The sequence below is a fragment of the Capra hircus genome, chromosome 29 (genome assembly GCF_001704415.2).
Source record: "Capra hircus breed San Clemente chromosome 29, ASM170441v1, whole genome shotgun sequence".
Taxonomy (NCBI): Eukaryota; Metazoa; Chordata; class Mammalia; order Artiodactyla; family Bovidae; genus Capra; species Capra hircus.
The window spans coordinates 24,297,094-24,320,527 of record NC_030836.1 but is presented as its reverse complement, the minus strand read 5'-3'; the positions used below and the strand labels follow the sequence as shown (position 1 = coordinate 24,320,527).

Below are 23,434 nucleotides of genomic sequence, written 5' to 3'. Positions count from 1 at the left end.
TGACAGTTAATTTTTTCACTAGTTCCCTTCTGCTCCATAGATCCCTGTGAGTTTGGGTTAATTAATCTGAGTTTTATTTTTGCTAGCAAGCTGGTAATCCTTTGGGTTGAATTAGCTGAGTTATGTCTAGGCTGTGATCAGTGACAGAACCTCCGGAAAGCTTTGGTTCCTTCTACCTGAGGGCACAGGATGGCCATGCAGGGCTTCTGGATATGAACGGCAAGATGGTCCATGACTTGCCCTTAACCAGATATTTGCATCATCCCTTTCTCCTTTCAAAGGTACATGACCGATGGTGGACTTGGCCTCTATACCCGCCGCCTGAACCGGCTCCCTGATGGGATGGCTGTGGTGCGAGAGACCCTGCAAAGAAACACCTCCCTGGGCCTCGGAGATGCTGACAGGTAAGCCTGCTCCACTTGGGGTGGCCCAGATGTGGCGGTGACTCCAGTGGGGCCTGAGAAACGAGGGCAGTCATAGTGAGAGTCAATGCGTGCTGCTTTAACCCACCAGAGGCTGGGAGGCCTTGAAGCCAGGCCTGAGGTTAGGAGCTGGCCCAGCAGGTGGAAGAGGGCTCCTGACCGGCTCTTGCATCCTGCTTGTAGGTGGTGGATGATGGCTCTGACAGCAAGAACCCAGGGAGTTCAGGCTGGGAAGGTTTTTGTTGTTGCTTTACTGTTGCTACCTCATCTTGATCAGTTCGGCAGGCCCGGGGGATCTGTTCTGCTTCCTCCATTAGCCAGCTTTCTAGGTATTGCATCTTGGAAGGAACAGAGTCCCTGGTGGTGCACAGAAGGTCTGTGTGCAGAAGAGAGCTCCCCTGGCCGTGGCTGAGCAGGCTTCCCCATAACTCTCTGTTGCCTGGTGACAAGAGGCAGGGCTTAGCCATGTAGTTTATAAACTGCATGCTGAATGGTTGTCATGATTGGGCTTGACCAGTCTTCATTGCTTCAGAGACAAAGAAGACCTTCAGAAAGCTATAATAAAGAAGAATATTTGGCCTACAAGTTTCTAGTCTTTGACACAAGCCGATTCTGTGACTGTGAACTATCTGTTAAGGAAGGGGTTTGGGCTGTATGGGTTCCAAGATCCCTTCCAGCTCTGATGTGCTGTATTTCTGGATTTCAATAGCCTTTAATGATCTGATTGTTGAAGAATTTTTTCTGTTGTACTTGACCTCTTGCCACATCTGGGTTGATGAGACAGAACATGGAATTTTGATGTGAGCGGTTTGAAATCACTCTGTTCTTCTTGGAGGCGAAGTCTCCTGTGTCAGAAGGCCAAATATTTGTTGCACCAAACCAGCTTCTTGCATTTCTCTTAGCAGGACATAGTTTCTAACAGAGAGTGAGACGACTTCTGTAGTTCCCTGGCTTCAGAGAAATAGGGCAGCATTATTAAAGAGACAGACCCTGAAGTTTCCCCCGGAAATGGAATTTGCCGAAAAGGAATCTTCACCCTCTCCTGGGGAAGACTTGGAGGCTTGGGCTGGTGTGAAGAGTGCTGAATTAGCTGTCAGGAACTTGGCACCTGCCCAAGGCCTAGACTCAGCTACCAACTCAACCATGTCCTTCTCAGAGTCTCCTCCACCTCCAAGGTAGTGATTTATACCAGAGAAGGCTAAAGACATAATACTACCGTGCCAATTCAAGTCAGCTTTTCCCCTGTGATTTTATTTAAAGTATTGGTTTAAAAATTCTATAGAAAGATGGACCATTTGAGAACTACCCTAAGGCTAAAACTCTCTATAACCAAAGTCTTTAGAGTAAATATCAGCAAAAGAAAAATCAGTTGTTGTAACACCCCCATTGGACCGTTCACAATGTGTTAAATTATTTTGTTTATTGGTATTCTCTTGTAAACATGGAATTGCTCAGTAAATCTATTAGCATAAAGTGATGGCCTTACAAGGTACATTTCCCCTTGTAGCAAAAGCAGTGTCTGCACTAGGCAGTTTAATTTAATGCTTCAGTGCAGGGTTAATGGAATGATTATAGATCACAGCTGAGCTTGCTTTTGCTTTTGGAGGTGGAAGGTTTGGGTTTGGGCTGGAAAAATAGGTGGCATTTGTTTTGTTGTTCCAGCTCAGTCTCCATAGTTAACAAAACAGACAACAGTGTCTTCTGGTTTTCCCCAAACTGGAATTGCTCAGATGTGATCATTTAAGACTAAATGGATAATGAGCCAACTTTTAAAGAAAGAATTCAGGTGGCTTAAAAAAAAAAAAAGATTTAATAATGCTCATAAATCTTCTGTTTTATGTAAATTTGGACCTGTAGGCAGTGAGATATTGTGTATTACTCTTTTTTTTTAATACTGCACTATCATTTATTTATTATTTTTATTTATTTATTTTTGGCTGTGCTGGGTCTCCATTGCTGCACACAGGTTTTCTCTAGTTGCAATGAGTAGGGACCACTCTGTAGTTGAAATGCGTGGGCTTCTCGTTGTGGTGGCTTCTCTTGTTGCAGAGCACAAGGCTCTACAGCGTGTGGGCTTCAGTAGCTGTGGCGCACGGGCTGAGCTGCTCTGCAGCACGTGGCATCTTCCTAGACCAGAGATCCCGTCTGTGTCCCCTGCACTGGCAGGCGGATTCTTACCCCTGGACCACCAGGGAAGCTCCTATATTATTCTTGGATATGTTAAATGACTTTTTTCAAAGTTAGTGTAAACGGGACATAATAATGCTTTAGCTTTGGCTCAGTTGAAATAGTAGTAGATTGGTTTCTTTCAAATTCTTCATGTAAGTGTGCGTACTAAGTCGCTTCAGTAATGTCCAACTCCTTGTGACCCTATGGACTGTAGCCTGCCAGGCTCCTCTATCCATGGGATTCTCCAGGCAAGATAGTGGAGTGGGTTGCCATGCCTTCCTCCAGGAGATCTTCCAGCCCAGGGATCTAACCTGAGTCTCTTAGGTCTCTTGCATTGGCAGATTGGTTCTTTACCATTAGTGCCACCTGGGAGGTCTGTTCTTGTAAATCTTCCCAAAACTATGTTCTAAATGCTGCTGCTGCTGCTAAGTCGCTTCAGTCATGTCCGACTCTGTGCAACCCCATAGACGGCAGCCCACCAGACTCCCCTGTCCCTGGGATTCTCCAGGCAAGAATACTGGAGTGGGTTGCCATTTAAATGAGTGTTCCACAAAGTGCAAGGCAAACATTATTGGTACAGAAATAATTTTAGATGGTAGATAGGGAAATACTTGTTTTTAACAATTACATTTTAATTAAAAAAAAAACACACCCTTGCAACTAGCATCTCAAACTCATGATTTTATACACATTTCTTAGGGTCAGGATAGTGTATACTTGGAACAATTAGTGTAAAATATCAAGGAATAATATCACAGATGGTGTGCAGATATATTAAAAAACAAAAAGTACTGTGCACATGGCTGCAGGCTAGGTAATCCTGTTCCTATCCCTGTAACTAGAAATATGTTGTTTAAGTAATTTAGACAAGTGAAAAAAAAAAAAAAAAAAAGCAAAAAACCTTTCCAGAAGTCTTCCCTTCTAACCTGAAAAAAGAGCTAAGATACGTCCATGAATTTTTTTAAAATGAAAAGCCCAGTCCTTAAGGATTCACACACAAGCAGTCAATTACATGAGTTCTACAAAAGAAATAGGAAACGAACTGAGAGATGACTTCTGATGAGACCTCAGCAAAGGGATGGCAAGCCCACTGTGCCATCACTTACAAGCAGGACATCACTGACCTTGCCCTTCAGCCCAGAGGACTGCTCCCAGGGAGGCTGAAGGACACCCACCCCCCCACCCACCAGGCAGGCTGAGGCTGTTGGCGGCAGGATGTGGCTGCGGTATCTTCAAGGTTATTAAAAGTAACCGATAGGAATGTGTACCTTCGGAGCCTGGGAGACAGAGACCATGTCTGCTGGTGAGCCTCGTATGTCACCAGCCGGCTTCTGAGAAATAATAAATGACGATCGTAAATTCAGGATGCCAAGCCTGCCCTTGATCTCCTGTCGCTCTCTAGGATTGCCACCCGTGGGCCCTCGCTTTTACCTGATAGTCATCGGGGCGACTTTCAGCAAACTAGAGCCAGCCGGCTCTGAAGGAAGGATCAAAAGGGACAAACGGAGGTGGCTTATTACAAGCTCTTGGCCCCAGATGACAGACGCGTAAAGAGAGCTGTGACATGGAGGTCTGTGGACTAGCAGGCTGGGAGGAGGAAGGGATACAACAAGGATGGCCCAGGGGCTGAGCTCACAGTCACAGGGTTTGTGGAACTCCAGCCGGTTGCAGGCACTGCTATCTCCTGGGAACGCGTCGAAAGTTCTCGAACTTCAGCAGGTTGAGTGCCTTCAAAGATTAAAGCTCAGCTCTGGGAAGGTTTCCACTCTCAGGCCCCTTTCCCTGTCCCTTGAAAGCACGCCGTGGCCCTTTCCCGCATGCATGGTGCTGTAGTGTGCAGTGGGTTGAGGCAGTTAGATGTTCCCCCAAGGTCACGTACCTGTCACTGACAGCACGTGGAAGACAGAAGCCAGGCTCCTGTGCACGTGGATCCTGAGCAAGACTTTGCAGTTACTTGATAACTTTCTTCTCAACCCTTAAAACACCAGTTGCTCTTGTTAATTTGGTTTAGTCGCTAAGTCATGTCCGACTCTTGTGACCCCATGGACTGTAGCCTGCCAGGTTTCTCTGTCCATGGGATTTTCCAGGCAAGAATATTGGACTGGGGTGTCATTTTCTTCTCCTGTGAATCTTCCTCACCCAGCAGTTGAATCCAGGTCTCCTGCATTGCAGGTGGATTCTTGACTGACTGAGCTACGATTCAGGTAGTAAGAAAAATAGAAAAAAAAAAACTAATGCCACATGGTAAAACATCAGCCTAAGACTTGAACAAAAATGAAAATTTCCCTCTAGCATCACCAAACATAAAGGAGAAACTGTTTTGTTTTCTTGTTAAGTTACAAGATTTTCTTTGCCCTCCAAATTCTGTACAGTTTAGGTATGGAGATGGCTTTTCAGCTGGGCTTCAGTCATTGTACAACTTGATTGTGCATTTGGGACCCAGGCCTCAGTGCTCAGACCCATCCCAGCTTCAGCTTGAACAGGGAGACCTGCAGTGTGAGAGTGTAACTGTGCAACCTGGTATCTGACCAGCCTGCCCAGCCAGGCCCACCTCCCTCACTGGGAGTGTCGCAGGATCTTCAGGCCCAGGACTGTGCTTGGCTTTGTGATTTGCGTGGGACAGCCTGGCCTCTTAGCACTCAGCAGTGCATTCACAGATTCGGACCCGACTTGGAGAGAGGAGCTGAATCTAGGACAGGGCTCCCCAACCAGCAGCTGGAATTGGTAGGCGCCCTCACCATGTGAGGTGAGCTATTTCTTAGGCATCGCCCCTGCTGGGATATGCAGACTGGAGGGAGCACTGAGGGGAACTTCTCCCATTGTCTTCCCTTTCAAGCCTGGGATAGGGAGAGAAACAGCCCCTCCAGAGACACCCAAGGCCTAATCCTAGCACTTGTGACTATTTTATGACTTGTGGCCAAGGGAATAAGTTTGCTTCATGCATGCTCGGTCATGTCCGACTCTGTGCGACCCCATAGACTGTAGCCTGCCAGGCTTCTCTGTCCATAGGATTCTCCAGGCAAGAATATGAGAGTGAGTTGCCAATTCCTCCTCCAGGGGATCTTCCCGACCCAGAGATTGAACTCATGTGTCCTGCGTTGCAGGTGGATTCTTTACCCCTGAGCCATGCGGGAAGCCCAGTAAAGTTGCTTATCAGCTGATGTTTAGATGGGTTATCCAGGTCGGCCCAGTATAATCACAGGTCCTTAAAAGTGGAAGAGGCAGGAGAGGAGGGCAGACTGATGAGATCTGAGAGGTACACCATCCATCCTGTTTCTCTTTGAAGATGAGGTAAGGGACCACAATCAGAGAGCTCAGGGCGGGTAGCCGCTATACAGAGAAGGCAAAGGAACAGATGCTCTGCTGACACTGTGAGTTCAGTCCTTGGGACTCAGCTCAGATGAAGAACTGTGAGCTAGTACATATTTATTAGTTTAACCCCCCCCCCAAGTTTATTATAATTTGTTACAGCAACAATGGAAAAGGAATACAAACTTTTATCAGAAAATAATAAAAACAGGTATAGTTGCCATTTCCTGATGGAGTGCTATATGCCAGGAACTGTGTCCAGCACCTTACAAACATTTGGTCATTAATTTTTAACCTTCACCCTTTGAAAGGAGTTATTATCCTAGTTTCATAGACTTGAATCTGTGAGAGGGTTCATAAACTCACTGCAGGTTATATGCACACCTAACTGGCTGGCGTCCGAGCTGGGACTGAAACCCAGGCCCAGCAGACCCCTCCACTGCCAAAGGCTCTAACCGCCTACCGTCTGGCCCACTCATCTGCTCGCTCAGGGAGCCCTCTGTGTGTGGATTCGTCTTTAGCTCCAGCCCTTCTCTCGGTGTCATCTCATTGAATGAGGCCCTGCTCACTAAAAATGTAAGCAGTGCCCAGATGGCTGGAAAGGCAAACTCCATCCTTCAGGGACAATGGACAAGTTTGCATTAGGACAATGGACAACAGTTTGCATTAGAGGGAAGAGGAGATGTTTCTTACCTCCTCTCCCTGCATCCCAGACTTTGCAACCAGGGACTCTGCAGTTGGGCTGACCCTCATCCTTTATCCTGTCATGATCTCAGGCCTTAAGGAGAAGGCCCTTTCCTTATTTATTGGACGATAATTGCTTTACCATGTCATGTTGGTTTCTGCCATCAGTTCAGTTCAGTCACTCAGTCATGTCTGACTCTGTGACCCCATGGACTGCAGCACACCAGACTTTCCTGTCTATCACCATGTCCTGGAGCTTACTCAAACTCATGTCCATCAAATTGGTGATGTCATCCCCTTTTCCTCTCACCTTCAATCTTTCCCAGCATCAGGGTCTTTTCAAATGAGTCAGTTCTTCGCATCAGGTGGCCAAAGTATTGGAGCTTTAGCTTCAGCATCAGTCCTTCCAATGAATATTCAGGACTGATTTCCTTGAGGATTGACTGGTTTAACCTCCTTGCAGTCCAAGGCACTCTCAAGAGTCTTCTCCAACACAACAATTCAAAAGTATCCGTTCTTTGGTGCTCAGCTTTCTTTATAGTCCAACCCTCACATCCATACATGACTACTGGAAAAACCATAGCTCTGACTAGATGGACCTTTGTTGGCAAAGTAATGTCTCTGCTTTTTAATACACTGTCTAGGTTGCTCATAGCTTTTCTTCCAAGGAGCAAGCATCTTTTAATTTCATGGCTGTAGTCATCATCTGCAGTGATTTTGGAGCCCCCCAAAAATAAAGTCTGCCCCAAAAAATAAAGTTTCCACTGTTTCCCCATCTGTTTGCCATGAAGTGATGGGACCAGATGTCAGGATCTTAGTTTTCTGAATGTTGAGCTTTAAGCCAACTTTTTCACTCTCCTCTTTCACTTTCATCAAGAGGCTCTTTAGTTCCTCTTCGCTTTCTGCCGTAAGGGTTGTGTTATCTGTATATCTGAGGTTATTGATATTTCTCCTGGCAGTCTTGATTCCAGCTTGTGCTTCATCCAGCCCAGCGTTTCTCATGATGTACTCTGCATAGAAGTTAAGTAAGCAGGGTGACAATATACAGCCTTGACGGACTCCTTTTCCTATTTGCAACCAGTCTGTTGTTCCATGTCCAGTTCTAACTGTTGCTTCTTGACCTGCATACAGATTTATCAGGAGGCAGGTAAGATGTTCTAGTGTTTCCATCTCTCAAAGAATTTTCCATAGTTTGTTGTGATCCACACAGTCAAAGGCTTTGGCATAGTCAATAAAGCAGAAGTAGATGTTTTTCTGGAACTCTCTTGCTTTTCCCATGATCCAGCGGATATTGGCAATTTGATCTCTGGTTTCTCTGCCTTTTCTAAATCCAACTTGAACATCTGGAAGTTCATGGTTCAAGTACTGTTGAAGCCTGGCTTGGAGGATTTTGAGCATTATTTTACTAGCGTGTGAGATGAGTGCAGCTGTGCGGTAGTTTGAACATTCTTTGGCATTGCCTTTCTTTGGGATTGGAATGAAAATGGACCTTTTCCAGTCCTGTGGCCACTGCTGAGTTTTCCAAATTTGCTGGCATATTGAGTGCAGCACTTTCACAGCATCATCTTTCAGGATTTGAAATAGCTCAACTGGAATTCCATAACCTCCACTAGCTTTGTTTGTAGTGATGCTTTCTGTGGCCCACTTGACTTCACATTCCAGGATGTCTGGCTCTAGGTGAGTGATCACACCATCGTGGTTATCTGAGCCGTGAAAACCTTTTTTGTATAGTTCTTTGGTATATTCTTGCCACCTCTTCTTAATATCTTCTGCTTCTGTTAGGTCCATACCATTTCTGTCTTTTATTGTGCCCATCTTTGCATGAAATGTTCCCTTGGCATCTCTAGTTTTCTTGAATCTCTAGTCCTTCTCATTCTTTTGTTTTCTTCTATTTATTTGCATTGATCACTGAGGAAGGTTTTCTTATCTCTCTTTGCTATTCTTTGGAACTCTGCATTCAAATGGGTATATCTTTCCTTTTCTCCTTTGCCTTTAGCTTCTCTTCTTTTCTCAGTTATTTTTAAGGCTTCCTCAAACAACCATTTTGCCTTTTTGATTTTTTTTTCTTGGGGATGGTCTTGATCCCTGCCTCCTGTACAGTGTTGCAAACTGCTGTCCATAGTTCTTCAGGCACTCTGTCTATGAGATCCAATCCCTGGAATCTATTTCTCGCTTCCACTGTATAATCATAAGGGGTTTGATTCAGGTCATGCCTGAATGGTCTAGTGGTTTTCCCTACTTTCTTCAATTTAAGTCTGAATTTGGCAATAACGAGTTCATGATCCGAGCCACAGTCAGTTCCCAGTCTTGTTTTTACTGACTGTACAGAGCTTCTCCATCTTTGGCTGCAAAGAATATCAGTTCAGTTCAGTCGCTCAGTCGTGCCCGACTCTTTGCGACCCCATGAATTGCAGCATGCCAGGCCTCCCTGTCCATCACCAACTCCCTGAGTTCACTCAGACTCACGTCCATCGAGTCCGTGATGCCATCCAGCCATCTCATCCTCTGTCGTCCCCTTCTTCTCCTGCCCCCAATCCCTCCCAGCATCAAAGTCTTTTCCAATGAGTCAACTCTTCACATGAGGTGGCCAAAGTACTGCAGTTTCAGCTTTAGCATCATTCCTTCCAAAGAAATCCCAGGGTTGATCTCCTTCAGAATGGACTGGTTGGATCTCCTTGCAGTCCAGGGGACTCTCAAGAGTCTTCTCCAACACCACAGTTCAAAAGCATCAATTCTTTGGCGCTCAGCCTTCTTCACAGTCCAACTCTCACATCCATACAGGACTACTGCAAAAACCATAGCCTTGACTAGATGGACCTTAGTCGGCAAAATAATGCCTCTGCTTTTGAATATGCAGTCAATCTAATTTCCGTATTGACCATCTGGTGATGTCCATGTGTAGAGTCTTCTCTTATGTTGTTGGAAGAGAGTGTTTGCTATGACCAGTGCGTTCTCTTGGGTTTCTGTCATGAAACAACTCAAATCAGTTATAACTATGTGTGTGTGTGTATGTATACATGTATCCCGTCCTTCTTCAACCTCCTGTGCACCCTTCCATCCACCACCATATGTGGTCACAGAACTCCGGGCTGGCTCCCTGCATTAAACAGCTTCCTGCTAGCCGTCTGTTTCACACACGGTGCTGAGTATATGTCGGTGCTTCTATGTCAGCTCATCCCACCCTCTTTCCCCTGCCGTGTTCACAAACCATTCTCTATGTCTGCGTCTCCATTTGAGAAGGCTTGCTCTTACACATGGAGAAGGCAGTGGCACCCCACTCCAGTACTCTTGCCTGGCAAATCCCATGGACAGAGGAGCCTGGGAGGCTGCAGTCCATGGGGTCACTAGGAGTCAGACACGACTAAGTGACTTCACTTTCACTTTTCACTTTCATGCATTGGAGAAGGAAATGGCAACCCACTCCAGTGTTCTTGCCTGGGAGGATCCCAAGGATGGGGGAGTCTGGTGGGCTGCCGCCTATGGGGTTGCACAGTCGGACATGACTGAAGCGACTTAGCAGCAGCGGTAGCAGCAGCTCTTATACAATGCTGGACCAGTTTACCCCTTGGTCTCCTTGCAGGTTTGGAGGAGGATCCCTGTTTATGGATTCTGACCTGCTGCCAACTTGTGCCACTTGCCAGAGTCCACAATTTCATGATTCCAGGCCAGGCTCATCCTTCCCTTGAGTGATCCCAGAAACCAGGGCCCCCAGAATCTACAGATAATCTGCAGTCATTCGAAGAATTCTCCCTGCTCCTGACTTACCACTGTAGTCCCTGAGGCATGGCTGGCGTTCGTCTACCCAGAGTTTGGGGGTCTGCAGGGGTGCATGGCTGGAGCCGTGGTTTAAGGAGAGCTCCCCTAAAATGTTCCTTCCCTTCCCCTTACTCTCTCCCCCTGGGTCTTTTGGGTGCTGTCATTTCCTAATCTTCCCGTCATCACCGAGTAAGGCAAAGGGGCAGAGTTTCGCCTTCTTCTATCTAATCCCATGTCATGCCATCTCTGGCCATTTCCCCACATCCACGTGGTGGGAGTGGGAGACTAAAGGCCTGCTCTGCCCCGCTGCCCAGCGGGGCTCTCAAGCCCTGAGAAGGGTATGGCCATGCAGCATAAATTAATCCAAATTAGAAGTCAGCCGCTTGGCCACAGGAGCCGCATTTCAGGTGCTCCCAAGTCCCACATGGTTCAGGGCTACCCTGTTGGAGAATGCAGACACTCCTCAGTAGATAGACAGCATTTCATCTCTGCAGAGAGTTCTTTTGAGTAGTGCTACTGTAAACCAGCTCATCGCTATTTCTAGAGGCAGCTGTGGGGTTTGCTGTGGAGGGACCAGCGGGCTAGACAGCACCTCTGAGTTTCATGGTTTTGTCTCTAAAATGAGGACAGTATTCACATGCAGCGGTCCCCAACCTCCAGACCATGGACTAGTACCTCCTGTCAGATCAATGGCAGCGTTATTTTAGAAATAAAATGCACAATAAATGTAATGCACTTAAAGCATCCCCTGTCACCCCCAGTCCATGGGAAAGTTGTCTTCCACGAAATCAGTCCCTGGTGCCAAATAAGCTGGGGACCACTGTGGTACGTGTATCACAAGACCATTGTAAGGAGGGCCTGAGGTGGAGGTGAGGAGAGTCCTTTGTAAAGTACCAGACAAAGATAAATGCACTGATTTTTCCTCAGTCCTGCAAGCCATTCCGGGCAATCTAGGCTCTACCCCCTGCCATTCTGTTTCCTTTATATTTAATTAATTAATAGTTAAGCCCTCTTCTTTTATAACAGCTTAGAGTAATGATGTATAATGAAAGAACAATCGTAAATTAAAATAATGAAGCATTAGGACAGGGCGAGGGAGTTTAAGTGAGAATGTGACATGCAGAAAAGGGAGAAAACTGAGAATACAGATGTACATAAGGTCCTGCATGGTTGCATATTTTCGTGGTAATTCACCATGGAGTTTCCCACCAGCCTAAGTGAAAATGAACTTTGCCTTGTTTCGCCGCCACCTTTCTGGTCTTCATCTTGTCTTGCTCGGGACAGTCAGTTGATCTCTCTGTGTCCTTCTCGATTGCTCTGTCACCCTAGCCCTTCCCCTCTCCCCTCTCTCATTCTGCTGGCCTACTCCTTCTCACTGCCTTATAGCTGCCTATTGTATCCACTAGTGTGCCCAGCATTTCCCCCCTCCTGCATTCCAGGGTTATACTCAATTTCGTGGAAAAAGAAGATGCCTCTAGCACAGTGCCCAGCATCAGTGATCTCCATTGTGTTTGCTTTTCATCCCTTTCCGCTTTCTCCTCCCTGTGTGTAGCAAAAGAACAGAAACTAGGAGAGAGTGAAAGTCGTTTTAATCTAAAAGCTCTTAAAGGAGCCTTAGGGGCAAACCTGTATTTCTGTGGTACAGGGTAGTAATTACTGCACTGGCCTTTCCCAAGTGTGTCTTTTCTGCTGGTACCACTGACTTCCTTTTTAAGAGAGAGTGTCTGCTTGTGGAATGGCTGGGCAGAGGCCATGTGTGCTGAACAGGGGGCTAGTGCTGACAGGAAGCAAGCCATCTGCACCTTAAGCTACAAAGGAATTCTCCCAGGGGGTTGTAAAGAGAAGAGAAAGAATTCGCTCAGTGTCTGTGGGGTGTTATTTCTCATGTATGCAGTGTTTTCACTTGAAAAAAAAAAAAAAAAAAGCTGTGTAGCGGCCCCACAAGAACCTTTCACTCCCTAATGTTGCTCAGCTTCATAGCTTTGTTCCAGGTTACACCACAGGAGAAGCACAGTGGAGTATGTGTGTATGGGGGGATGGAGAGGACAATTGCTCCTCCAAAGTACTTTTTCCAAAAGTGGTTCCTTTTCAGTAGTTGCTTAAAGGTAATTTGGAGACTTGATCATTCTTCTGTCTATGGATGAGATGATATCTAGCAATATGAAAGGAAAAGAGGTCAAAGAAAAAAGTCCAAACGGAGCACCTTTTTCTGTGCTTCCTCCCCCAGCAACCTGAAGCATAGGCCCCCCACCCCAGGTCAGAATCGGACTACACCTGTGCTCTGGAACAGAAAATAGTATGTTTGCATCTGAGTACCTAGACAAGTCTTTACCTCAGTCAGTACAGGCTAGGTTGTGCCGTGTAACAAGCAACTCCCCCAAACCTACCCTCAGTATCTGGCCATTGCATGTCAGTGGGAGACTGTAATGTACGTCATTCTCACCCTAGGACCCAGGGTGCCAAAGAGACGACTGTTTAGAGGACTGACAGTCCCCATGGCAAAGAGAAGACATGCTGTCTCTTAAAAGCTCCTACCAGGGAATGGCCTCTGTAACTTACACTCATTTGTCTTTGGCCAAAGGAAGTCACAGGGCTACACTTAAATTCAGAGATCAGGAGAAGTACATTTCTGCTGGGAGAATAGAAAATACATGGAGAACTGCTTAGTGACCATCACTGTTTTATTACATGTAAGTGGCAGCCTGAGCCTAATGCCACCCCACCCCACCATTACGTAACCAACTCTGAGTCATGCATTTCTTCACATATTTACTACATACCTATCAGATGCTGGGCACCATGCTGCCTAGTCTGGTTGATGGCCTTGACTGTCAACGATAGGAGAGCATGAGCACATAGAGGAGGAACACGTTGACTGAATTGGCTGATGAATGTTAAGCAATGCTATGGGTCAGTTGTATTTCAGCAAAGTATTTGGACTGTGTCTTGATATATGACAGTTTATAGAAAATGCTGATGGTTGTTTAATATTGATGGAGCATCTCCCATGCACTAGGCCCTGAGGATCCAAAGGGAAGTCAGACCATCATCTCTGCTCCCTGCCCTCAAGAAGCTTGCAATCAAATTGAGAAGAGCAGAGCCTCAATAAGCCACATGCTAAGTGCCAAAGAGATTTATGGGACCTGGAAGGACTGGGGTAGCCCTGGGGGCTAAATGTCATCCTATGATGGGAACTTGTTGTTACTGTAATAAGCTACAAGTGGTTTCTTTTCCTGTCAGTGATGATTTGAGAGATCCTTTAGAAATACTATCCAAGTGTCAAAATAGGTCTGCTTACTTTATTATCTGTTTGGGATTTTCCTTTTGTTTCCTTTAATATCTTTGTCCTGTTTGAAGAGCAGCCTAGCTGTGATTTGTTACTGAAATATAAGAGCTGATGAAATAAGCCTGGTGTAGGAGTTCTGACACCAACTGTAGAAAGTGTTCTGGTTAAGTGTAGCCTTTAGGCTGGTCAGTATGGGACACTGTGCCAGCCCAGAGTTTCTGTTCAAGATTACCTGGCATTCTAATGTATTTTCCCAGCACTGCGTCTTTGAAGAGAAGCTCACTGTCCAAGGTGGCATGAGAGGGTCCCCGCTGCAGCCCTCTCACTCTGCCGGTGAGGAAATCGAGGCCGGGGGAGATTGTTAGAGGTCCAGTGACCACTCTGTCCTCCAGGCTCTGGGGAGCAAAGCTGCCTCGGTGCGAGTTTGGAGAGCATGAACAAGTAACTGATGAAAGCGCACGTCATCTCTTAGGCGAAGAATGCGGTCCATGCAGGAAGGGATGGGGTGCACTAGGAATCAAGAGTACTTGTCCTGGATCTCTTCTGCCCTCACTGGGCATCTTGAGTAAGGTGCTTCCCGTCCCTGCACCCCTGTTCCTTCATCCACGTGGTCTGACCTACTGATGTTTAAAGTCCTTGAGCTCCCAGACTTGGTGTTCTTGTTTGTCACTTGAAGGACAAGTACAGAATGACTCAGGACTGTGCTCATCCGTGCAGGGCCGGGACCCCACCAACCTTTCAGCTCTGATGGTCTCGATGACAGCTGTTGTTGTGTGATGGCATTTCGAGTAAGAGTGCAGTGCTCGCCCCTGGTCCCTGATGTGTGTAGACCCCTCTTCTCATGCAGCAGATCTCCTCCAGAGGAGAGAAAGCCTCAATGTCCATCCTCACTGTGCTTCAAGGCTGAGCCAAGAGGCACTTAGCAAGGGAGGCAGGTGGCAGTGTTGCTGATGGCAGGCACAGGCTGAAGGACCAAATGACATCTTGCAAAAGGGGAAGGCAGGGCAGACAGAGCTGTGAGCAGAAGTGGTGGGGGCCTGTACCTTCCTGGCACTTTGGAGAAAATCCATTCATTATACATGATAATGGGTTTTGCTCTAACTTGGAGCATCACCAAAACTATATTAGGAGCTGAAGTTCATGGGACTATAGTCTTGTTTTCATCGAGATAAAATTCCAAGTGACTGATAAGCCATGAATTGTATTTATTTTGGTGGATGTTTTGACTCAGGACTTAATTAGACTTGGAAGGACATTGTTCCCTAAATCAGCACTAGCAGGGGGCTCTGCCTGTCTAGAGGGGAGTGGGCTGCCTTGGGGATGAACCATTGGAGGGTGGGGGGACTTCCCGCACTATGATTTTTTCATGCAGTTGGCAGGCTTTGTATGGTCTACCAGAGTCCTGGAGAGCAAAACTGGGAATGGATTTGGACAAGACCATGAGCTTTACAGATAAGGAGACAGGCTCTGAAAGGTGACATTCCTTCCCAAAGCCACATTCCCTTAAGGGGCAAGGATAGGATTTGAATTCAGAAACCTTTGCTTTCCATCATCGAGCTTGCCTCCCTGTTTGTTCAAAGGTTTGATGCCATCCTTCCAGAAGGTGACCCTCACTGGAAGCTCCATGAGTGAGGGCTGATCGTCTCCTTAGGACCTTACACTGGCTGAGGGTGCTTGCAAAGGTGACAGCCCGGGGCCCTTTGAGACAGTCCTCTTTTCAGTCTGATTTTCTCCACCTGGAGGCTCAGTCATAAGAAAGCCTGAGGGTGTGGCCCAAGCCAAACTCTCCTGCTGCTGAGGAAACTCTAGCCCTTCCCTCAGCAGAGTTTAGGGATGCTTGAAGCTACGGGGGTAATATTTCCCTCTTAAGGACATCTGGCTTCTTTGGTTCCAGAGCTTCCACCAGAGGTTTCAGAGTTGCATTAATCCTGTTGGTCACACCTAGTGGCCCTCAGGGTCTATCTCCTCTGGGAGTGGCCTCTGCCATCCACCCCCGTGGCCTTTGTCTCAGGATGTCAGGAAGAGGAGGGCGGCTTTGTCTGCGGCAGCTACAGCCTTATTGTTTCCCCTCATCCTCTGCGCACTTTGATTTATCTCCCTCATTAATCTGTGGTGCCTGTAAAATCGCCTGAAATGAGATCTGAAGAGGGACTCTGATGTTTTGAGGGATGTTGCAAGATTGTGTGGAGGAGATTAAATGGGGAATGGAGGGAAATGAGGTGGTTGCATGGCTCGATGGGCTCAGGGCCCGGCTTGAGGATTTCTGTTGCCTCCTTTCCATTTAAGCTTTTACCCTGAGATTTGGGGAGAGGGACTCAAAAGCCCTTGGGTGGCAAAACAAGGCTTAAAAAATAATCCTCCCTGGCTGCCTCTGTGGGCTTCCAGGACACGACCCATGGGTCCCTCACGAGGGTGCGGTGGCTTCAGTCGCAGAGGAGGCGAGCAGCGGACCCGCAGGGCATCTCGGCTTGGGCAGGAGTCTGGGGTGTCATCCTGTACAGGCACACAGGTGGCTCCAGAGGGTGAGTCCTACAGGGTGTCCTCCTGTTGGCCCGAGTACCATGCGGGAGTGGATCTCCAGGTACCCACTGCCTTGTTCTGCAGGAGCTCCTGCAGGAAGAAAGGATCATTTCTCGGTTTTTGGTGTGGGACAGCTCACCAGGGCTCTGGGTACCCTAGGGATGGATGCCCTCTGGGAGGCTGTCATAGCTCCTCCCTAGGATTCTTGCTAGTTTGTTGTCTGCTCTGGCCTCTGAGCCTCATTGTCAACAATGGCTACACTTCTAGGGATTCTCCCCCTAAATGCTTTAACCTCCCAGACGACCCAGTAAGGAGTTTGCCCCGTTTCACAGATGAGTCCTGGGTCAGTGGATCTAAGTGACTTGCCCAGGGGCACCTGGGCAGTGAGTGGCAGAAGAGCTTAGACTCCAACCCCATTTAACTCCCATGTTCTCCCTGGGGTACTGTGCTACCCATCTCTAAAGGAGGAGGGTGTGCCAGTGCTGAGTAGTCATGGATTCAGCTGGGTCTTGGAATTTTCAGGAATGACCTCCTGGCTTCCCTTACCTGCATAACCCCCATTCATGCTCCAGGATTGGCCCCAGCCCTGTCTTTCCTAGGAAGCCTCCTTGCCCCCTCCTCTCCTTCTCTAACCCCAGACAGGGTCCTCTGGGCACGTCTCATCCATCCAGGGTCTGCTGGTAACCTATGTTTTGCTCTCTGGTAGCATTTAACATGCCTTTTGAATTGTCTGCTCCTAGGTGTGGTCTGTGCTTTCCCAGTGTCTCGGTGCAATATAGGAGACACAGGAGACGTTGTATTGGAAATATGTATGATCCCTGGATTAAAAAGATCCCCTGGAGGATGAAATGACAACCCCCTCCAGTATTCTTGCTGGAAAAAATCCCGTGGGCTACAGTCCATGGGGTCCCAAAAAGTCAAGCACGGCTGAGTGAGCACTCATGGGTATGGTATCCCCGGCTAAACTAAAGGGAGGAACCGGAATGGTGTCTGACTCTACTTAGCATTCCTGGACGCTGCAGAGACCTGGCATATACGGTAGTGGATGTTTGCCGTATAATTTCTTAGTTAGTTAATACTATCCTAAGAATGATTAATAAGACTTACTGAATCTTGAGGTTTCCTCTCTTCCTCGTCTAGTTTATGGGTGAGTCTTGGGCATAGGCCCTTCAAGTGGTCTCTCGAATCTCTCTGCTTCTTGCTGTCTCGCCTGCCATCACACGGGCCCAGGCTGCCATGGTTTCTCTTTGAACGCCCACTCTGGCCTCCTGACTGGGCTCACTGTCTCCTCCGTGACCTTCATGTGGTGCTTTCTCCACCCAGCAGCTATTGTGACCTTCTTAACACAGATCCCACTACCCGTGCCCTTAACTACCTCAGTGGATTTCCCCTGCACATAGAATGGAGTCCAGACTTCTTACCGTGGTCTCGAGAGTAGAGCGCGTTCTGTTGCTGTTCCATTGCATGCATGCTCAATCGTGTCCAACTCTTTGCAACCCTTTGGATTGTAGCCTGCTAGGCTCCTATCCATGGGACTTTTCTAGCAAGAATACCAGAGTGGGTTGCCATTTCCTCCTTCAAGGGATCTTCCCGACTCAGGCAGATACTTTACCTGTTGAACCATCAGGGAAGCCCAACCCCTGCCGTTTCTCTGGCCTCATTCCACTGTTCCATCCCCAACTCAAGCCCTGCAACTTGCCAAGTATCTCCTTTCAGAACCTTTGTATATGCTATTCCTTCTGCCTGGAATGTGCTTCTCACCTTTTTATAAGGCTGGCTCATTCTTATCCTTCAGGTCTAAACTCAAATATTTCACCGCTCTCTCAGAAATGATTCCTGACCCACTCTCTCAAGAAGGTTTCAGCTGTTAGTGTCTTTTGCAGCATCCAGTTTATTTCACATCCCTTATTGGCATTTGTGCTAATTTTTCTTTATTTATCTGCTATGTCTTCCTACTAGGCTGTATGTATCAGGAAAACAGAAACTGGATTAGTTCTGTTGGCAAATGAATCTCCTACCTAGCACAGTGCCTGGCTCAGAAGGGTGCTCATGATAGGTGTTTGTGAATGACTGACTGCCTGGCTCTGAGATGCAGGGCCAATATGCAGAATACTTAAAACCAGCGAGATGCAGGCACCAACTGGCCAGAGCAGGCGCTGATCAATCAGAATGCGGCACCAGCGACAGCAAACAGCTCTTAACTGCCGACACGAATCAGTTCTGGTGCTGTGGCTTATTGATCCATCCCACACAGCCTTGTCCAGTCTACAGTTAACCACAGCCCCAAACTGGACTCAAAATTGGGTTTGTTAGTGTCCAGGAGGTTCTCTGGTAGGAGACCGAATGGTTCGACCTAGTCTACTATCTTTCTTGGAAAAAGATTTCAAACCTCTGACCCCCTGTCATGTTTAGACTCCAGCTTTACCACCTCCCAGCCACATGACAGAGACCAGTTAACCACCCTGAGCCCCTGTGCTCTGTAGAATAAAAATAATGAGCCCACCTCGTCGAGTTGTCCTGCAGGGATAATGTTAGCACAGTGCCTGAGCCCAGTTAAACCCCCTCCATGAACAGCCACCGGTTTGTAAAGGATTAGAGTGCCAGTTGCACACATGAGGAAGGAGAGACACAGGAAGGTTGAAGAGCCTCAGCTGCGGGCCCAGGATGCGAGCACGGGTCCTGCAGGCCCACCTGCAGCACTGTGACCCCCTGCCCCCATCACCTGCCTCCTACAGAATACCCTTCTCTTTGTGATTCTGCTTTGGGGCAGTCTCAGCTCCGGTCTCTCTGCTTCTCCTATCCTGGGGGAACTCTGGCAGGAGGAAAAGCAGAAGATATCATTTAAGGCCTGAGCCCCACCATGGGAGACTGGCACAAGCTGAAGTAGTCAGCACGCCCGGACAAGAGGTCTCACTCTGGAAACTGGCAGACTCACCACAGTAGAACAACATCAGAGGTGTAAACCTGTTCAAATCCTCAGCAAAGGTCTTGAAACAGAACTTGAAAGGGTTTATGACCCTGGGGATTTAAATGTCTCTCTAAGCCAAGCTGTAATTCCAGCTCTGCTTTTAGAAGTAAAGATCAGAGCCATAATTTGAGGAGGGCCTCAGAACGCACACTGATTATGTGTCAAGACAAGCTGTGGGCCCTAGGTGCTGTGGGTGGGAGGGCCTGGGGTACAGATCCAGCAGGGTGCATGGAAGGGAGGGGACCAGGGAGTAAGGCAGGGTGTCGAGCTGAGGCAATTAAATGCCCTTGCTTCTCACTTTAAACAAAGACCCTGAGATAGCCTCCCAGAGGGCTGTGCTCTTAATGATCTGGAATAAAAGGCTAGAGGGCAAAGCCAGCAAGCTGGTGGAGCTAATGCAGGCGCTGGCCTTGAATGTCCCTGCAGGAAGTCTGGAGCTGGAGCCCAGGGCCTCTGTCCACAAGCTGTGCTTATCATGCTAATGACCAGCCACTCCGTCCCTAGCACCCGCCTCCCCCTCCCGGCAACGTCAATCCTAGACTTCAGATCTGAGCTCCACTGGAGCCAGAGAGCCGGGCCCCTTTCTCCACAACCCCCACCCAACCACTTCATGGCATGGTCTCCCATGCTGTATTTCCTGGCACTGTCCCTCAGCTCTCACGGCCGCTATGCTGTGGGAGCATAGCATCAGCTCCAGCACAGCCGCAGTGATCTCCCCAAAGGCAGATCTGATTGTGTGCACCACTCACCTGCTGAGAAGCACCTGGAATGGTTCATCCAGCCTTGGCCCCAGCTGCCACGCCAGCCTCATAATCCGCAGCACCGAACACTTCACAGCTGCCCGCACACTCCACGATGTTCCAGGTCTCTGTGCCTTTGCCCATGGGATGCCCTCTGCTGAGAATGCCCTCTCTGACCCCACTTTGCCAGGCTAACACGTACATGGCTTCCAGCATTCAGTTCCAATGTTTCCTTACTTGGCACCTAAGTTTCCTTCCAAGGAGCTCCCAAACGGCCCTATGCAATTCTTTAACTTCTGACAAAATCTTGACTATTTTTTTTTAGATGTACTAAACTTGAAAAACAGGGATTATCTTAGTTATTGCTGAGTTTCTAGGACCTGATAATACAGTGTCTGGCATGCAGGAGGTGCTCAGTCAACGTTTATTGAACTGAACTCCTGCTTTTTAATCAGATGAGTTACGTCTCCCCAGCCGGAGACCTCGGCTCTTCACTGTGGACATGGTTGTTTCTCTTGTTCCTCAGTGCTGATTCAGCCCTTAGCAGCATGGGGGGCACAGAGTAGGTCTTCATCGAAGAGCAGGTGCCAGTCTGACTGAGATGACTCAGGCATGGCTGTCCCTTCCATCCAGTGGAGAGCTCACCAGGGAACTTAGCATATGTGGGTACCCAGGGTTCTGGAGTGGTGCCTTCTTTAAACATACCAAAGGCTTCTCCATTATCTCAAAGACCAGCTCATGAACGGACGATGCAGGCAGGGGAATGTCGAGGGGTCTTTTAGGTGGATCTTGGAAAACAAGTTGGGTGTCTGGGTGGTGAGGAGGATAAAGAGCCGTCTAGATTTGGCAGGGAGGGAAATGGGTTGAAGAGAAAGGAAGTCCCATCTCTGCAGGCTGACTGTGTGTTTTCCAGGCTGGCCAGCGCTTTACTTCGATACAGAAAGCCTCACCTCTAGTAGCCATGTCCCCCTGTGCCCTTCAGAAGTCACCTCCCCCAGCTCCAGGCTGCACCAGAGGTCATCTCTGTGGCCTTTGAGAGGAGCCTTCTGAAAACAGATGCTGATAGACTGAGGCAATAGCTGACTTATCTGCAGATGCCCTGGGGCCACCTCCTAATGATTAAACACTACACAAACACCCAGTGACCAGAGTGTCCCGCCATAAATGGGCTGTAAACCCGGGACTGGGGCGGGGGTAGGGGGAGCAACAGCTGTTGTCCCACCAACTGGAGGAAAGGAGGCTGGAGAAATGCTTTCTGCTCTAAGCGATGAGCCCTGGGACAGGCACCCAGAGAACAGACCCAGAACTTCACTTGCCACCAAGAGGGATATGGGGCAAGGGAGGGTGGGGTTCAGAGGTCACTGAGCATGGAAAATAGCAAGTGCCTCCCTCCCCTCTGCTGTGTTAGATGCATTAGTGTGCATCAGTGTGCATCCCAGCCTGGTGGTGAGTTCGTACTGCAGATGGAGAAACAGAGCTAGTAACCCGTGGGGCTGGATTCAAATGAGGTCTTATGTTATATTCATCTGCATACCCATGATGAGGGGAAAACTATCTCCACCACCTTCGAGTTCCATGATGCAGCTGACTCAGAGAGGCTAGATCATTTGTCTGGAGTCACGCAGCAAGCAGGACTAGTCCCAGGTCATCTGGCCTGCTTGCACAAGCCCTCTCCATTATCTCAAATGACCACACACTGCCCCCAGCCACTCTTCGGAGGGGTCAAGGGACTCAAAGAGCCAGGTGTGGGAAATTGCCTCTCCTATCTGTAACCACTGCTTACCATCTCTAGGTTACCACTTGAGTCCAGCAGGTGAAAGGATCACACCTGTACCTGTTTCTGCCTTTGGCCTCTCCAGAAAAGAGGCCACTGGGGCTTCCTGGTGGAAAAAGTTGGGGGTTCATGCCCAGCCACCTGCACGCTTCCTAGTGGTTTAGAAGGGCCATGAAGCCTCTTGAGAGCCGGGGATGAGAATGAAGCCCTCTCGACAAGCCCACTTGTCACCAGTCATCTTGATTTATTAGGATCCACTGTTCCCACTCTTCATTGAGTAAAACTACCATTCCATTCATGGGATTTAGTGTTTTTAGCTTCTGGTTTTGTCATATTGTTAATAACAACAATAGTGGTAATAGTATCTAGTGGGTACTAAGCCATGGCACCCCACTCTAGTACTCTTGCCTGGAGAATCCCATGGTTGGAGGAGTCTGGAGGGCTGCAGTCCATGGGGTCGCGAAGAGTCAGACACGACTGAGCGACTTCCCTTTCACTTTTCACTTTCACGCATTGGAGAAGGAAATGGCAACCCACTCCAGTGTTCTTGCCTGGAGAATCCCAGGGACGGGGGAGCCTGGTGGGCTGCCGTCTATGGGGTCGCACAGACTCAACACGACTGAAGTGACTTAGCAGCAGCAGCAGCAGCCCATAGAGAACTCGTGTGGAGTTAAGAGATATTTGAAAAGAAAACATCTAGGACTGCATCCAGTCTGGGTGAGCCTCCAGCCTCACCTGCTGGCAAACCCCGGAAGCCCTGAAAGTGTGTTCTCAAACAGTGTGGGCTCTGCACCCCAGAGGCGGAGCCGCGTGCTGGCTCTCCAGGATCTCAGCTGGGTTCCCAGCAGCAGTGGTTACTATGCTGACCCTACTTTCTCCTCCGCTGCACCTCCAAAAGCTTAATCTGTTCCTGCTGTGTGTCAGAGGGGAGCCCGCCAGGCTTATGTGTCCTTCAGCGGACCCGTGTTTCCAGGGTAATCCCCTCCACTGCGCTCTGCTTTCCCTTCTGTGAAATGGGTGTGTGACGTCCTGGGGTCTCCTCTCCCATGTAGCTCACCAAGCAGGGCTCTGGCCAGAGCAGCCGGGACCCTCCGTGCTGCCAGTGAGGAAATTCGGTGCTAATGGAACATGAAGTGATGTGCGCGAGGGCTGGCAGTGTTGATGCTCTGATCAGGTTACAGTTAATTCTCTCAGAACCTCCTTCCATGGGAGGCACAGTCTTACCATTACTAGCCTCATAAATTCCCTTCCCTGACCCAGGGCCTGAGTGTAACTTGAGGTGGTGCTGAAAGAAGATAGCATCTAAATCCACTGGGCTGCTTTACAGGCTATAAGCTTTAGCTCCCTCCTCCCCAAAGTTGCACTGGCCCCACTCTTATTCCAGGTGCCATCTGATGGGCTTTGGGGAGTCAGAGTTCCTCGCTCACCTCTCTTTTTCTCTCATGCTTCTTTGGATTCAAGATCTCAAACCCGAGGCAAAACGTAGTGGTTAAGAGCAGAGGAATAGCCCGTCACCCAAATAATTTGGTTGGCATAGCCCAACCCCTGCTCAGCCACTTGCTAACCAAATGACTTAAAGTAACTTACTACAGATAATTAGAAGCCCTTCTTAATGGAGTTGGTGTGAGACCCACCAGTGAGAACCCCAATAATCAAGAATACTTATTCAGAAGGAAGATTCGGCTCCAAGGCAGGGCAGGAAAGAATGTATCTTCGCTAGACTGTGAGCCTCTGACCGTAAAGACCCTCTGTGTCTGTCTTAACACTTTAACAACCAGGTCCTGGGAGGTAAATGTCACGCTCGAG

At 48.3% G+C, this 23,434-nt stretch overlaps 1 protein-coding gene across 6 annotated transcripts in view; it reads left to right on the top strand.

Annotated features, from left to right (window-relative positions):
- NAV2 (neuron navigator 2) overlaps positions 1-23,434 on the top strand; it is a 427,183-nt gene that overhangs the window by 296,893 nt on the left and 106,856 nt on the right. For all 6 annotated transcript variants that reach the window (XM_018043153.1, XM_018043157.1, XM_018043158.1 and 3 more), the window contains one exon: positions 282-404. In XM_018043153.1, coding sequence (XP_017898642.1) covers positions 282-404 — 123 coding nt within the window. The remainder of the gene's footprint in view (positions 1-281; positions 405-23,434) is intronic.